Raw genomic sequence first — 16,332 nt, forward strand, 5'->3', positions numbered from 1 at the left:
CTAGTACAGAAAATTCAGGTCCAGAGGATCATGGTATACCATACTATGTGTGTTAAGTCCTATGTTCAACCTTCCTGGCCACTTTGATTTCATACTGAAGGCAACTTGTTTTTTGGGCCAAACTTTTTTTTTATTCGCTCGCTCGCATCAGTTTTGGAGTTCCCGGATGATGTCATCCATATAATCAAATCAACATGGCCTAAGTACAAGACAAACAGACACTGTTGATATAGCCAAATAAAGATCTTTCTACCAGGAGAGGGGCAAACTATTGGCTGATGTTATCTTGACCTTCTTCAAGTATTATTCCCAATGACAACATATACTAGTAAATATTTAGGATATCAAATGGGTTTTTAGTCTGAATTGCATGTTCTGTACAATTGAAAACATCAAAATATTTAAGTAATGATTAAACAGGTTAATGTTGTAAATATAAGACTTATAATACAAACAACGAAAGCAAAGATCCCGACTGCCTATACCGTCACAGTGAACTGTTACCAGTTGAACAAGGTAAGGAAGTGAGCTTCTATACGTTCATAGTGAACAAAAATGGCATTTTTCAAAAGTGTATCGTTTAAGGACTTTAAGCAAACTCTTTGACAAGTAACCCAGAAAAACTACCAAGTGATTGATGTGAGGTTATATTTACCATGTGTCTAAGCGCACACAAGACAACAATTACACCCAAAGGGCAAAGTTCATACAAATAGCTTCACCCATCCCCGCTCCATGACTCATCGGTTAAAACAGGATACCACGTAATTGTTGTAAAAGGTTTAAAGGACTAAGAGAATTTCAAATCTATAGCTTAATTCAACCTAACGGCAAGTCATAGAACATCGTGCCAAGATGCTAACATACGTGGTAATCGGTAAGCATGATATCCTTGTTCTTTCATTGAGAAATCGCGCCATAGTAGTTGAAATTTAGGGGTCGTGTAGCGTAACCACAGGGTGTTTAGCCGGGGACCATGAGATCCTGTGTTCGAATCCGTTGATATTGTCTAGATCGTGCGCCCCTGGGAAAGGTACTATACATTTGATTAACTGAACCCAGGTGAAAATGAGTACATAGATACAACTAGAGTTCGGCGACCTCATACCTCCATGAAAATTTAGAGCTTTTGTAAATTTCATGCAAATGACTAAGACATTAACATAATGTATGCATGGTGTTGTTCATCATTGACAAACGTACACATGTCACAATTATAAGATTCCCATTATTAATCATAAAGCGGTTTTGCAATTTTTACATAAATTATGCAAATAAGTTCCTCATTACCATATTTAGTATCTGCTTATATTCCACCTATCATAATTAACATGTGTTACATTTATTGAAGTCCAGTTATTGAAAACAATGGAATTATACAATTTCCTCATTAAGTATGCAAATTAAGTCCTCATTTGCATAACATGTATATCATTATGAACATCTTTGCCTCAGGTACCCGCATGCCTAATATGATGCCAATCCGTCAATCCTTTCTGCAGTTATCCTCTTTGGAATGTATTGACAAAGACGCCTCTGCAGTTCCTAAATTACATGTTAGGGGGCTGAAACTTGCTCCACTTTGTCATGACACTGAAAGCTATCTACCACCTAAATTTTAAAACCATATCACGTCCAAGACAAGAGATACATAGAAAAAACTGCTATGATTGAATGTTGTCATTAATTATGCAAATTTGCTCCTATTTTGCATAATTAGTATTTCATCTTGTACAACATTGTCCAAGGTACCAACATATTAAAAATCATGAAAATCCGTTGTTCCCTTCTTGAGTTATCCTCGTCAGAAGTTTTTGACAAAAATGCCCCTGCTATCCAAAAACTAGACGCTAGGGGGCCCAAACTTATGTCACTTCTTCCTGAGCACCAGAGCTATCTAATATTCAAAAATCGTGACCATAGCATGTTCAGAACACCAAGATAGCAAAACCGGAAGTTGCGCTGCAGTACCAAGGGGAGCCGCTAGGGGGCCCAAAATCTAATCATTCCCAGCTTTCATCACACCTTACCAACACACCAAGTATGAAACCAATCCACCCAGCCGTTCTTGAGTTATCTTGTTTACACACAGACAGACACACAGACACACAGACAGACACACAGACACACAGACAAACGCGGGGTAAAATATAACCTCCATGACATTTCATGGAGGTAATTAGAGGAAAGTTTGAACAGAATCACACATCGAGAAACAACCCACCAAACTCGAAAAGAGTAGGTATCACTTCCGGGTTGTTTAAACGTTACAGTCGGTGAGTCTGGTCTCCGAATTGACATTTTGAAAAGATGATAGTGACCTGTTTTTGTAAATCCTTCCACAAATGTGGTAAATCTCAAAGACATGATTAAATTTTACCTTGTTTGCACTCCGATACATATAGGGTTACCGACTGTGCAAAGTTCGGGGGACCCCTTCGGGTATTGAAAGTTACCCTGGCGTTAAGTTTACCGAAGGTTGGCCAACTTCTCTTGGGTTGAAAAGTAATCCGCTACCGGGGTCATATTTTGCCCTCGTTAGACCCTAGGGTTTGAGTTTGAGTTGGATTGGATTGGCCACCGGTTGCAAAAGATAACCCAGTCGGAATAGAGCCCCTTCTTTCCCGGAAACAGCTCTGCCAAAGATAAGGCGACCGAAAGATTGGATTACGGTGAGGGAAAAGGTTCATCGTCACGGTGTTTGATCAAAAAAGGTCGTCCAGAAGTTAAAACAGAGATCAGGTCAAACAGTCATTCACAGCACAACCCACACGATTTCCGTATCAACTAAAATTGGGGGAATCAAGTCGATCGGCAGTGGTTTTGTATGATAACTGCAATCTTTTGAAAATACTGCACTTAAAAATCACCGTCAGTTGACCGTGATTTTCCCTGAATATTTAATTACTAATCAAATATGATAACTATAGTTCCACGATATCATGGTTTGAATCGCAGCACTTATTCACTGTCCCAGGGGCAGTCCAAAATCACAACTACAGCATGTCCAGAACACAAGAACACAGTACTTTAGCAAGCCGCTAGGGGGCCCATTATCGAACTTGTTCTTAGTTTACCTGACCCCTACCCACCTAGAAAATATCATCAGGATCCATCCAAGGCTTCTCAAGTTATGATTTACACACGCGCACAGACAGACAGACACACCCAAAATATAATCTTCTGGCAAAGGTAAAAGGCAAATATAAGAAGATACCTCTCGGATTATAGCGGGGGTGAAGAGGACTATACGGAAAAAAAGTGAAAGGAGTTAGACAGGGGTTACTATATGCACAAATTTTGATTACCTAAAAAAACTTATTTAACTTTTTTCAATGTCTTTCAAGTTTTTTTCTTAGGCTCATATTCAACAATTGCAGACACTGTGGATGCCCCCACCCCCGGCCCTTGCTGTACACCGACGCAGTGGTCTGGCACTCTGCGTCTTATCAGTAGCTCAGTCAGTGGCGGGAGACTTTGTAAGTATTATTGTCACATTTTCCTAACTTGTTTTTCTCACGTTCTGCAGCTTAGACAAATGATATTAAAATTTTTGTACAGTTTAACTGCAGCTCCAAAAAAGCTGCTAGGGGGTCCAAATTAACATCGCTTACTCTTTACCAAAACACAGACTACTGTACAGCATGTATAGACATGACACAAAATATCAAAACCGAAAGTTGAGCTACAGTAATATAGAAAAACAGGCGACAGTACAATTCCTGACAAACACTCTAATTCCGAAAAACCTTAATAATTTCAAAATAGATTGAACAGATGAATTAGTATTTGTAGGTATGATATATCAAAGGATGGTAAATATGCAGGTTGCAATTAGATTTCTCTACAATAAAAGTCTTCATAATTCTGGCAGAATCCGCAGAATTCTGCAGAATTGGCCTTCTTTACGGAGACATCTAATTGCCACTTACATATTCATCATCCATTGATATATCATACCTACAAATATTAATTCATCTGTTCAATCCATTTTGAAATAAATCAAGGTTTTACGTAATTAAACTGTTCATCCGCAATTATACTCTTGTCTGTTAAAGTCATCATCAAATTGATCTTCTTTTATCCACCTACCTACTATCATGAGGAACTATCCACGATATTCTGTTGATCTTTCAGCGACAACGAACCAGACCATGCAGTACTACTATGATTACGAAAATATGAAAGTAGCAACGGTGGGAGAAGGTTTCAGAATTGTTGATGACTTCAACAAGGTTTGTTTCCCTATTTTTCTGTGTTTTGGAACTCTAGTAGCCTTGGAGGTGAGTTACAATTGCAGTATTTACATAAGAAACTAGCATATACTTTATTACACAACACATACATCTTATGCAGGTGAGTGGCCTTAAATGTTGACCTTTGACCACAATACATTACGACTGCACATGAGCAACTGAAACTTTGAGATGACCTTTAAATGTTCATTTGTTTTGAAGAACTGGTCGCCATTCCACCACTATGCCCGCGGCAGATTATCTATTACTTAATACGTCATAAGTTAAAATTCAATTTCTTTTATTATCAGATGTACATTGTAATGGACACTGTAAAACACAGCACGTTACTCTCAAAGCAGAGGTTGATGGAGGAAAATCGTGATCTTTTTCTTATATGCTTGAAGAGTAACAACATGTCACTGTATAGGGGTAATTCAACATCTTCTGATCATGAATTTTATCTTCTGTTGTTCATACAGATGGTAAAATATTCCATATTTTACGGCACGTGTACAACCAGCAGTTTGTTGAAACCACTTCTGAACTGCGTACCAGGTGAGTCAAACAGAAAAGTAAAGTATTAGAAAGGCGTAATTTCATTTTCTTCTAATTGTTATCAAAGCCATACCGCACAGCAGGTATTTAACATTCAGTTGAATACTAGAAGATGATTGTCATAAAAAAGGCTTGTGTTTTGAATGAGTTTATAAGGTTGCTGTTACCGCATTTCGTTTATATTGCAATACGTAGATTTGCCTGGCATTGTTTCAGCAGTGTTATTGCTAACTGACAAAATGGCTGGCATTACTTTGCTTCGCATCTACGTGTCGCTTCTGCAGCGGCCATTGGACGAATACGATTCCAAAACATAATTTAGTTTGTCTCCCCGTCATCACGAATTATGACATCATGCATATAAGATTATGTATTAGAAAAAAATGTATATGAAGTATGAATCAAGATTAGGCGAGGGGGATACAAGATAAGTCACTTGTGGGACCGCATTGATCCTACTGCAGCGACACCTACATTCAGTTATAAGTAGAACAGGTATTGATGAAGAAAATATACCGCAGATTGTGTTTGAAGACACCTAATGCTCTAGATGTTGAAGTATAAGTGGGGTTAGTCTTCGGAACTGACAATAACACTTTATGTTTTACAGCAAATGTCTCTTTTGTTGGTTCATTCCAATATGGCGGCCCGCAGGGATTTCAAGTAAACGAGTATTTTGACGGCGCTTTCGGACCTAACACCACGAGGAGGAATGCTTACACAACTGATAGCTGTATTCCAGTTCGGGAGATCTTAGTTAGCACAGGACAAGGTCAGTTTTTGACTCTTTCAAGCCTCTACAAGATACAAACCGATAGGAGGAACGTCCACAAAATTTACCCGTAATATTTAAGAACGTTCTTTTGTAGGAAGCTTTAAAAAAATTCATGTTCATGCTTTTTGAAATCAAGTTCGGAGACCTTATACCTCCATATGCCGTTTGTCTTAAATGAATTTCACATCTGCATAATCTATATTTGAGTGAATGAGTGAGAATCTATGCTTACTTATGTACACCTTTCACTAGCTTACACAGGTTACGATGTTGACAGTCTAATCATTTACTACATGTACTAAGAAGAATTTGGACACTTTGACGTCAATTATGCAAATTAGGGACTTGTTACATAATAAGTACTTGCTTATATTCTACCTGCGACAATTTAAATATGTTACATGTATTTGAGTCCTATATTGGAAATAACTGTTAATATAAGTATGCAAATTATTTCCAAATTTGCATAATTTGCACTTCATCAATAATCTCTCCCACAGGTACATATACCAAATATAATGGAAATCCATCATTCCGTAATGCTCTTTGGAAGATTTTGACAAAAATGCTCCTGCAGTTCTAGGGCAAGCTGCTAGAGGGCCCAAACATACACCACTTCTTCCTTACATCACAAGCTACCTGCCACCAAAAATCAAAACCATCGCATGTCCATTTAAAGAGATTTAAAAAAAATGACGATACACACACACAGACACACCAAAAACAATACCTCCATCTTTCATGGAGCCTGTTGGAAAGTTCTCTAGCCCGTTTATGTTTTTAATCAATTCTACTAAGATATTACCTTAATCAGTTATAATACATTTGCTCACGTTTTAAAACAAAATAGAGGGATAAAATTCATTTCCTTTATGCATTTTTAAGTAAAATCTTGATTTGCTTATGTCACAGCTCCGGTAGTCGTCTCCGAGGAGTTTGTCGACATTGTTCCATCTATTGAGGACCCTTCCGTGTTCGATATACCCAGTCCACCCTGCCCAAATGTCACAGATGTAGACAGTGCTGCGGTAAGTACATTACTACTGGGTGCCTTTGGTTGTATGAACATTACCGATACAAAAGTGCGGATTTTTCTTTCATACTTTTGTTCATTGCGAAGTTTCAAAGTAGGAAAGATTGTTTTGTCTTTGAAGATTAAAACCACTGTTACAGAATACTATGCTTATATGTAACAACAGCCATGTTGTTTGGAAATACTTTAGAAAACCATATCTTATGTGTTTGCATGCACGGGAATGTATGTATATAATATGTTTGCATGGGAATAAGTAGATATATATTTATCCGTTCCAACAGGAAAGTTCGACCACAGAAACGACAACTGGTCAAGGAACATTCGAAGACCAAACCGGTAAGAACTCCTCATTATCTTAACTTCAATGTGTTGATTTTTATTTTGACATTTCAGTTTACTTTCAATACTTCTGATGTTATACTTGACACTTATGTTGACCGATGTTTTTTTTTAATTGTTCTGTAATCTTAAATGAAATCCAGGAAGACTGGATTTTGTAGGGTCTATTGGAGATCGAAATAAACAAACAAGAACACAATTGATTCATGAACGACCCATGAAACCTGTCCCTAAACCTAATGTTGTTTATATCTTTCACGTTTTCTTGTTAGGGACATACTCAACAACTACAGACCCTCTGGATGACTCCACACCAGGCCCGTGTTGCGCACCGAAGCAGTGGTCTGGCACCATGCGTATTACCAGTAGCTCCGTTATTGACGGGAAACTTAGTAAGTTTTAATTTTACATTCCATTAGTTACTACCAATTTTCTTCCAACAGTGACTGTTTTAAAGGTAAGGTATATACGTCCACATTGTCGATGTCTGACAGCACATCTTGATCACGGAGAATGACCTAGTCTCGATCTCGCGAGAGAACACGATACTAGGTCAGGCTTGTGTAGGTCATCTGCCCCCTCGGCCACCTTGCGGAGTAGGGGTAGGTAGGACTTGGGGAGCTCCTTTAATATTTCCTGAAGTTACACGAAAAAGGGAAATGTACCATTCTAGTAATGACAGAGGGGATGACGAAATATGTATTTCTAGTATTTTGTTTTTATCTCTAACGGTGAGCTTGAATGGTGAGCATGTTGATGTTTTGCCCCAAACATCTTGTTAGATCTTATGTGAAGGGCAAGTCTAGCTTTTTTTGACGACGCCCAAGGGGCGAGCCTTTTTTAATTGCATTTGCATGTGCATTTGCACGAACTTTTGGTCAATATCCTCGCATACGTAGTTTCCCTGTATGGGGTTTATGAACATACCTGTCCGTCAAAAGTACTATATGGGGATCTCAGCAAATCTGTTACTGAAAAGGAGGCTGTGAGTGCTTTGTTTTGTTTTGACGTGTACGCCTACCTTATTTGTAGCACATAGCAGTATAGATTAACCAAAAGGAGTAAAGACTACTTAATATGAACGTATTTCACAAAGGACAACAGACTAAATGTAAACTCTGTTGATCTTACAGCGACAACGAACCAGACCATGCAGTACTACTATGATTACAACAATATGAAAGTAGCATCGGTGGGAGAGGACTTCAGAATTGTTGAAGACTACAACAAGGTTCAATTCTCTTCATCTTTTAACTCTAGCTATAGTAAACGTGAATGGTTATTGCTCATTTGAGGCACACGCATACGTAGTTAGACGGCAATGTTCAAACAATTTCATTCAGTCTATCGGGTGTTATTTAGTGGGTAAAGGACATTGAACTTTGACTTTTGACCATAATGCATCACGACTGTGAATGCGCACTCGGACCTGTGAGATGGCTTGTTGGCTTATAATGTCCGCCATCTTTGAATCCTTTCTACCCCCCATTATGGTGGTGACGCAGCATCTGAATTACTTCATTTCTTTGTTGTCATAAAACTTCGACTGAGCGGTAGAGATTTATACCCGGGAATATGATATATTTTACCAAATTGTGCCTTTTTTCACCCATATAGATGGTGCAATATTCCATGTTTACAAGCACGTGTACAACCAGCAACTTGACCCAGCCTTTGCTGAACTGTGTACCAGGTGAGACGAAAAGGAATTAGAAATGGCATCAAAAGCCACACAGCAAGCAATATTGGATGCTAAGAAAGAAAATAATGTCTGTTATGAATATTCATTGCTGCAAGAGGATTTTGTTTTGCATATTTTGTATTAGGTTGGCAGATTTAATCGCTATCCTGCCAATTTTGGTTGATGTCAGAATATCTGCTTTCCTTGCGTTAATTCGTACTGCATCTAGGTGGCGCTGTGATGACACTGATGCAGTCCTAAACGTAACATAGCTTGCAATTACTGTATTGTTTTCAGTCTGGATTAAAAAATCCACACCAGTCATGAACTGTGATCAGGCGAGAAAGATAGTTTAAGACGAGTCACGTTTTGGAACGGATTTTTGATGCAATGTCACATACCTGTAGTTAGAAGCAGAACAAGCGAGTATTCGCGAAAATGGTCTTTATCTGGTTGTATTTGAAAAAAACATAATATTCGGAAGATGAAGCAGATTTCTGATTATTCAATTGGTCCTTGAAACTGACAATAACACCGTAACATTCACAGCAAAGGCCGCTTTTGTCGGTTCTTACCAATATGGCGGACCACAGGGATTTTATGTAAACGAGTACTTTGACGACACATTCGGACCTAACACCACAAGGAGGAATTCTTACACCGCTGACGGCTGTATTGCAGTTCTGGAGACCTTAGTAGCTACAGGACCAGGTTAGTTAAGAAAGAAATGCACCTTGGTAACATTAACAATATTTCAAAAGTCTGTACGATAACCTATAGAATAAAATCTACTAATAACAAGATTGACGTCTACCAACAATAACCAAACATTTAAGAACATTTTGCACTGAATATGATCAAGTTACCCATGTAATTCGTCCAGACACACCTGTATATGGTATCCCTCCTTGTGCAATAGTGCTAGACCGTAGAAACACTAGTCCTAGTTTCTTAGTATTTGTATTTGACAATTGTTCTATTGTTGTTGTTTTTCAATTAAAAAAAATTGTAGGGGGCTTTTGTCAAAGTTACAATAATGTATTCACTTTTCTTTCTAGACATTTTGCAACAAATCTACTCATTTGTTACCATAATCAGTAACGATAGATATGCTTAGATGTCAGAAACAGAGGCTAAAAATCATTTCGATTAACCTTCTTTTTTTTGCATACCACAGCTCCTTTGGTTGTCACTATTGAATTCGTGGACATTGTCCCGTCTATTGAGGACCCTTCAGTGTTTGATATAACCAGTCCACCGTGCCCAACTGTAAGCTCAGGTAAGTTAAGGCTGTGACATAATAACATAAAACATAATATATCCTTATGGTATCATTGATGACAATATTACTCCGAGTGGGTACCCTAAAAGAGATCCGAGCCGAAAAATAAACGGCTGCATGGACGCGTGTTTCTAGCGTTGAGAAATTCCCTTTACGCCATCGGAACTTATCTCAAAAGTTAGATTGGTGAAAGCTTGTTTGTAACTGAAGATATTAGCAGTTAAAGTTTTGCAGCCGCGCGCTAGGTCGGAGGTACACAGTCCTGAGTTCTGAGTGGTGCGGTTGTAGCCTATAAGTGAAAAAGTGCCTTTTGTGGGGATTGATTAATCGTAGTTTGTGATTGCTATAAAAAAAGAACCAGTGTCTATTTGACGTTGGCAATTTTTTCGCACGATATAGGGTAAATGTGCTCAACATAGAATGAAAAATCTGCTAAAAGTTTTCGTAGCTTCATTATGAACGCACCCATGTAAACCACGAATTATAACATAGAAGTCTATGGGAAGAAGAAACTCATCATTGAGACCTTGTTAATTACACATCGATGGCAACCACAAAGTGATTTTCGTATAGTTCAAAAATTCCGACCAAACAAAGCTACCGCAAAGAGAGCAAACATAATTAAGTTTTAAAAAATACATTGTAAACGTACCAAGGTCGTAGAATGAAAAAAAAATCAATTTTGAAGACAAAATAGAAGATGAGAAAGAACAATATTGAAGAATAACGGTCTTGTTTAGTGAATTGCTGAACCCTTCTGTCCACTTAATGTCTGATTTTATAAGGATTGGTCCTTTGTTTCTACTAGGATAAAACATTTTTTTAGGAATTCACTTCCTTGTGGACTCACTCAAGGGATTTGACAAACAATAATCTTTTTTGTCTTCATACTGCTTGAGTAATAATGTTTTCTTTTTATTATATATTTTCCAGGACATGTCAATACGGCGATGATCCATCTCTGCTTAGTGGTCCTGCTCTGCCTTGTCTGGACAGTTTTAGAGCGAAGTCCATTGCTACCTTATACAGGCTTTTCTTTGACGTCATACTTATTATAATTTGAATCCTCCGACGTCCATGTCGGCGGGTAATTGAATTTTAAAGCAGGATCATCTTCGTGTGTTTTACAGACGTACGCTGTAATCCAACATGGCGCAGGTGACGTCAAATGAAAAGCCTGTATAGCTTACAGCATTCCTAAATACCTTCTAATTTTTGTACCAATATCTTATGGTAAAATTACAAACTAAAGTTGATTAATCTACCAAAAGTAACGCTAACAACTGCACAATAGTCCGAATCTCTAGCAATTAGCTGAATATGCCTGTTAGAATTATTCAACTGCATATAGCATTATCCATAAATTGAATAATATATAAGCAGTAGAATATACGAGAGAGTAGCACCTAAATGCATCAAATTATCAATGTATAGGTTCCTCGTTTGATAGTTAGATTTAGACCATGTTGGTTTTACTATATGGATGAAATTTCACATATGAAACAATTTCGGCTGCTACCCTCGGAACAATTAATGATAAAAAAAGTTAAAGTACATATGAAAATGTTAGATACCGTAGATTGTAAGACAATACCGGAAGACATATGCTAATGTCATAGAAGGCCATGGTTAACCCTCATCCGACCGTATGGGGTCATTTTTGACCCCAGGCCTATATTTTTATCTGTCATAGCAACATTTTTCATCGGAGAAACATTTCCTTCCATGAATTTGTTTGTTTACATGTCATACAACATCTACCAATTTTTCACCGAGTTTTGTCAATTATTGTATAAGCTATACTTGAAAGTTTGTGTCTGGTTCGGTGGGGTCAAAATGACCCCAGCCAATTATGAATCATTAATTACATAAATATCAAGACATGTCAATGAAATAACAGGCATTCCTCATCATTGCTATTACAGCAATACGTTATAGGTGCTTAGATGATTAAACACCGAATATTTAAAAAAGAAATTTAGTATTTTAGTGTAAAACACAGTTTTCCGACATTCTGCATAAATTATGATAATACGCACTAATTACCTTTGCTAATGAAAATGAAAATGTTTCTAATTAATTAAGAAACAATATATGGACAGAATGTGCAGAAGGAATCTATAAGAAAGATCTCTGCGGGAAAATAGACAAGAGTTATTGTATGTGTGTGTTTCGATGGCGGAATATGGTGCATAATTAAAGTAATAAATTCGTTACTTTTCACAAATATTGTATTTTTTCTTGTTAAATAGCACTATTATGCTATAAGTATTATTGCAGCATCAAAACCTTTGTTTAGAAATCGATTAGACAAAACATTGTTTAAGTAGGTTGAGTATGGTAGATTTTCAGAGCAAATGTGGTTTCTCCTCATTTTCTGCATAAATTATGATAATGAGTAATAACTACTGACACCAAAACTTGTTAAAATATTTTTCATAGATTGGTGAAACAGTAAATACATAGAAATGACAAAATAAGCCAGCAGAAATATGTCTATGAGCAAAACAAAATGGGGTCAAAAATGACCCCATACGGTCTGATTCGTCGTAAAAATGTAACGGTCGGATGAGGGTTAAGTAAAGGTCAAGAAAGAGGGTCATTTAATAGTTAGTACTATGTTTCTCCATTTAGATTTGATATATTTTCCCATTCTGGCACTTTGATGTCATGCTTACCATCCCCTTGTATTTTCACGTCATGTTTACAATCCCCTTGGCAGCTTTTTTTCTAAATAAGGCGAAAATCAATTTGTTCGCTGATGTCATCCATGGAGTTTTAATGCTATAGCCTAACTGCATTCTTTGACCTCAGTCGTTCGCTTGCATCATTCTTTGACGTTGATATATCTTTTGAAAAATCAGATTTATAATGTGCTTGCTGTAATATTTTGGAATACTGTTTCTTTACAGGATTATCTAAGAATAGTAGCATGGTTATGTAGACCAATGACAGAAGACGTTTCACTTCGCTGTCCACCCCCCCCGTCAATGGGGATTACGGATCCTGTCATCTGATTGGCAGCGTCGGAGCAAAGAAAGGTTACTAATTCTCCGATCTGAAATAAGAATACGAAGATAAGAAACGACTTAAGAGAAGACAAAGTACCCAACTGTGATTTTAACAAGATTTTAAAAAGTTTGATTTACGATTTGGAGCTTTTTTTGGCTGTGTGCTCAATGAATTAATCAGCATTCCGTGCAAGTGGCAAATGTGTGTGGAATTTTCAATTTTCTAATACAAAAGCGTCAACTTGGCTCTATTCTTGTTAGTACACTAACATATCTCTAACATGTCTAGCTGGCATGAGTTTATCACTCTTAACAGCACCAAAAGCATATGACTTTTGCACTCTTAACAGCACCAAAAGCATACGAGTTTTGCACTCTTAACCGAACCGAAATCATACGAGTTTATCACCCTTAACAGCACCAAAAGCATACGAGTTTTGCACTCTTAACAGCACCAAAAGCATACGAGTTTTGCACTCTTAACAGCACCGAAAGCATACGAGTTTATCACTCTTATCAGCACCGAAATCATACGAGTTTATCACTCCAGCAGCATACGAGTTTATCACTATTAATTAATATAACAGCACCAAAAGCATACAAGTTTATCAGTCTTAACAGCACCGACAGCATACATGTTTATCACTATTAACAGCACCGAAAGCATACGAGTTTATCACTCTTAACAGCACCGAAAGCATACGAGTTCATCACTCTTAACAGCACCAAAAGCATACGAGTTTATCACTCTTAACAGCACCGAAAGCATACGAGTTTTGCACTTTTAACAGCACCGAAAGCATACGAGTTTTGCACTCTTAACAGCACCAAAAGCATACGAGTTTATCACTCTTAACAGCACCGAAAGCATACGAGTTTTGAACTCTTAACAGCACCGAAAGCATACGAGTTTATCACTCTTAACAGCACCGAAAGCATACGAGTTTTGAACTCTTAACAGCACCGAAAGCATACGAGTTTTGCACTCTTAACCGAACCGAAATCATACGAGTTTATCACCCTTAACAGCACCAAAAGCATACGAGTTTTGCACTCTTAACAGCACCAAAAGCATACGAGTTTTGCACTCTTAACAGCACCGAAAGCATACGAGTTTATCACTCTTATCAGCACCGAAATCATACGAGTTTATCACTCCAGCAGCATACGAGTTTATCACTATTAATTAATATAACAGCACCAAAAGCATACAAGTTTATCAGTCTTAACAGCACCGACAGCATACATGTTTATCACTATTAACAGCACCGAAAGCATACGAGTTCATCACTCTTAACAGCACGAAAAGCATACGAGTTCATCACTCTTAACAGCACCAAAAGCATACGAGTTTATCACTCTTAACAGTACCGAAAGCATACGAGTTTTGCACTCTTAACAGCACCGAAAGCATACGAGTTTTGCACTCTTAACAGCACCAAAAGCATACGAGTTTATCACTCTTAACAGCACCAAAAGCATACGAGTTCTGCACTCTTAACAGTACCGAAATCATACGAGTTTTGCACTCTTAACAGCACCGAAATCATACGAGTTTTGCACTCTTAACAGCACCAAAAGCATACGAGTTTTGCACTCTTAACAGCACCAAAAGCATACGAGTTCTGCACTCTTAATAGCACCGAAATCATACGCGTTTTGCACTCGTAACAGCACCAAAAGCGTACGGGTTTATCACTCTTAACAGCACCAAAAGCATACGAGTTTATCAATCTTAACAGCACCGAAAGCATACGAGTTTTGCACTCTTAACAGCACCGAAAGCATACGAGTTTTGCACTCTTAACAGCACCGAAAGCATACGAGTTTTGCACTCTTAACAGCACCGAAAGCATACGAAAGTAGCGTATGTTGTTGAATATTGCTACAAGTTTATAGATTTTATTACTCTTTTTTTTTATAGTTACCTGTTTAGTACTAACGAAGTCATTTGAAGGCTGTATTGACAGAAGCATGGCCTACGAGAAAAGACAATATTAAAAAAAAAAAAGCTAGAACAGATGTAATGTTTTTCAGCAAACTGTCCAAAGAGAAAACATGTAACGGCAACAACCTTAACCTGGAATCCAGTCTAGTTGTGGCACGGCCTACCGTAGTTAGTATAGACTCTCTACGGGGTCAGTGCAGCTCTAAGCCGCCGGTGTAATCATTCACACCCGGTAGCATTTTCCCCGGTAGGATTTTGCCCAGTGGGAGTTAATTAATAGGCCACAATTAACTCCCACTGGGCCAAGTCCTACCGGGTGTGAATGATTACCCAGGCGACTGAGAGCTACACTGGCCCCGTAGAGAGCCCAAACTAACTACGGTAACGTTAGGCCGAGCCAGTAGTAGACTAGATTCCAGGTTACAACAACCTATAATGTTGTCATTAATTTTGTCCGTGATTTGTTGTAAAACAGAAAAAAAAATGTAAGATACCGGGATGATCTCAGAGAAAAAAACCCATAAAGGTCTTCATTCGTTCATTCATCCATTACCTTAGCGTCTTTCCAATCTATGTTTTGAGCTTCCATTGTTTGTCCGATCTGATAGTGTGAATGAAGCAACACAAAAGTTGAGTTGAATACCAGGAACGCAAAATACCTGAGCGTCGTTCCAATCTACGTTGTGGTCTTTCATTAGTTGTCGGATCTGCTTTTCAGCAACTGGAAAAGAAATGAAGTGAATGGAGTCATCACTTTTGCAATTCATTGGATAACGAGATACACAACGAAGTGTTCACTTGCGGTTACTGTCTTGTTATAACCATTCTTAAGGAACATGATGATCTGTTATACTTCACGCTGCAGCTAGATGTCGCTACTGTAGAAGAATGAGGTTGTTAACGTGACTGAGTTTATATTCCCCTCAGTAAGGAAATGAAAAAGAAGTCGTAAGATCTTTGGCTAACATAAATCTACTTTTGAACATGTATCTATTTAACAGTTAGCTCCAAGAATGCGTTTGTCAGTGAGTTGACTTTGCCTGGTCGTCACACCACACCCTAGACATTTAAATTATGTTCTTGATGTATATATAATTTGATATAATATGTAGCAAGAAATGCTTTAAAAAGCTAGCCACGCAAGGCCCGACAATGGTAAGGATGAAATGGTGGCAGAAGCTTCATATAGTAAGGTTCTTTTAGCACAACCAGAAAATAACTTACTTCCGACGTTTCGGTGTCTGTCAGACACCATCATCAGGGTGGAATGACGGGAACTACTTCTTGCTGCTACTTATAGCCGATGTAGGTGGCGTTGCAGCAGCAAGAATGCCATCCCAGACGTGGCAGAGACAGAGAGGAAAACAGAAGAACTCGATGGATTAAAGAAGCAGTTTGGATCAGAAAATCAGTGCCAGTCATGAACAGAGACGAGGGCGGATACAAACTGAGCCACGTCTGGGATGG

The 16,332-nt window shown here is 38.1% G+C and overlaps 2 protein-coding genes across 3 annotated transcripts in view; one reads left to right on the forward strand and one right to left on the reverse strand.

The window, feature by feature from the left end:
• Window positions 1–715: 715 nt before the first annotated feature.
• LOC118406819 lies at window positions 716–11,611 on the forward strand. Its single transcript, XM_035807161.1, has 13 exons — window positions 716–877; window positions 3,348–3,479; window positions 4,138–4,235; window positions 4,718–4,793; window positions 5,404–5,565; window positions 6,481–6,596; window positions 6,886–6,940; window positions 7,216–7,335; window positions 8,077–8,174; window positions 8,561–8,636; window positions 9,174–9,335; window positions 9,802–9,903; window positions 10,840–11,611. Exons 1-13 carry the CDS (start codon window positions 856–858, stop codon window positions 10,962–10,964), a joined length of 1,344 nt encoding a protein of 447 aa, XP_035663054.1. The 5' UTR covers window positions 716–855; the 3' UTR covers window positions 10,965–11,611.
• Window positions 11,612–14,620: 3,009 nt separating this feature from the next.
• LOC118406820 (D-beta-hydroxybutyrate dehydrogenase-like) overlaps window positions 14,621–16,332 on the reverse strand; it is an 8,425-nt gene continuing 6,713 nt past the window's right edge. For both annotated transcript variants that reach the window (XM_035807163.1, XM_035807162.1), the window contains 2 exons: window positions 15,525–15,586; window positions 14,621–14,896 (listed from right to left, as the gene is read on the reverse strand). In XM_035807163.1, the coding sequence (XP_035663056.1) occupies window positions 14,687–14,896; window positions 15,525–15,586 (272 nt within the window). In that variant the 3' untranslated portion in view covers window positions 14,621–14,686. The remainder of the gene's footprint in view (window positions 14,897–15,524; window positions 15,587–16,332) is intronic.

Source organism: Branchiostoma floridae, chromosome 19, assembly GCF_000003815.2.
Source record: "Branchiostoma floridae strain S238N-H82 chromosome 19, Bfl_VNyyK, whole genome shotgun sequence".
NCBI classification, from domain to species: Eukaryota; Metazoa; Chordata; class Leptocardii; order Amphioxiformes; family Branchiostomatidae; genus Branchiostoma; species Branchiostoma floridae.

Coding starts and splice junctions, on each gene's coding strand:
- LOC118406819 (XM_035807161.1), top strand. CDS start 856: ATGCTAACATACGTGGTAATCG. Junction 3,480..4,137: donor AGTCAGTGGCGGGAGACTTT/GTAAGTATTATT, acceptor TTGATCTTTCAG/CGACAACGAACCAGACCATG. Junction 5,566..6,480: donor CTTAGTTAGCACAGGACAAG/GTCAGTTTTTGA, acceptor CTTATGTCACAG/CTCCGGTAGTCGTCTCCGAG.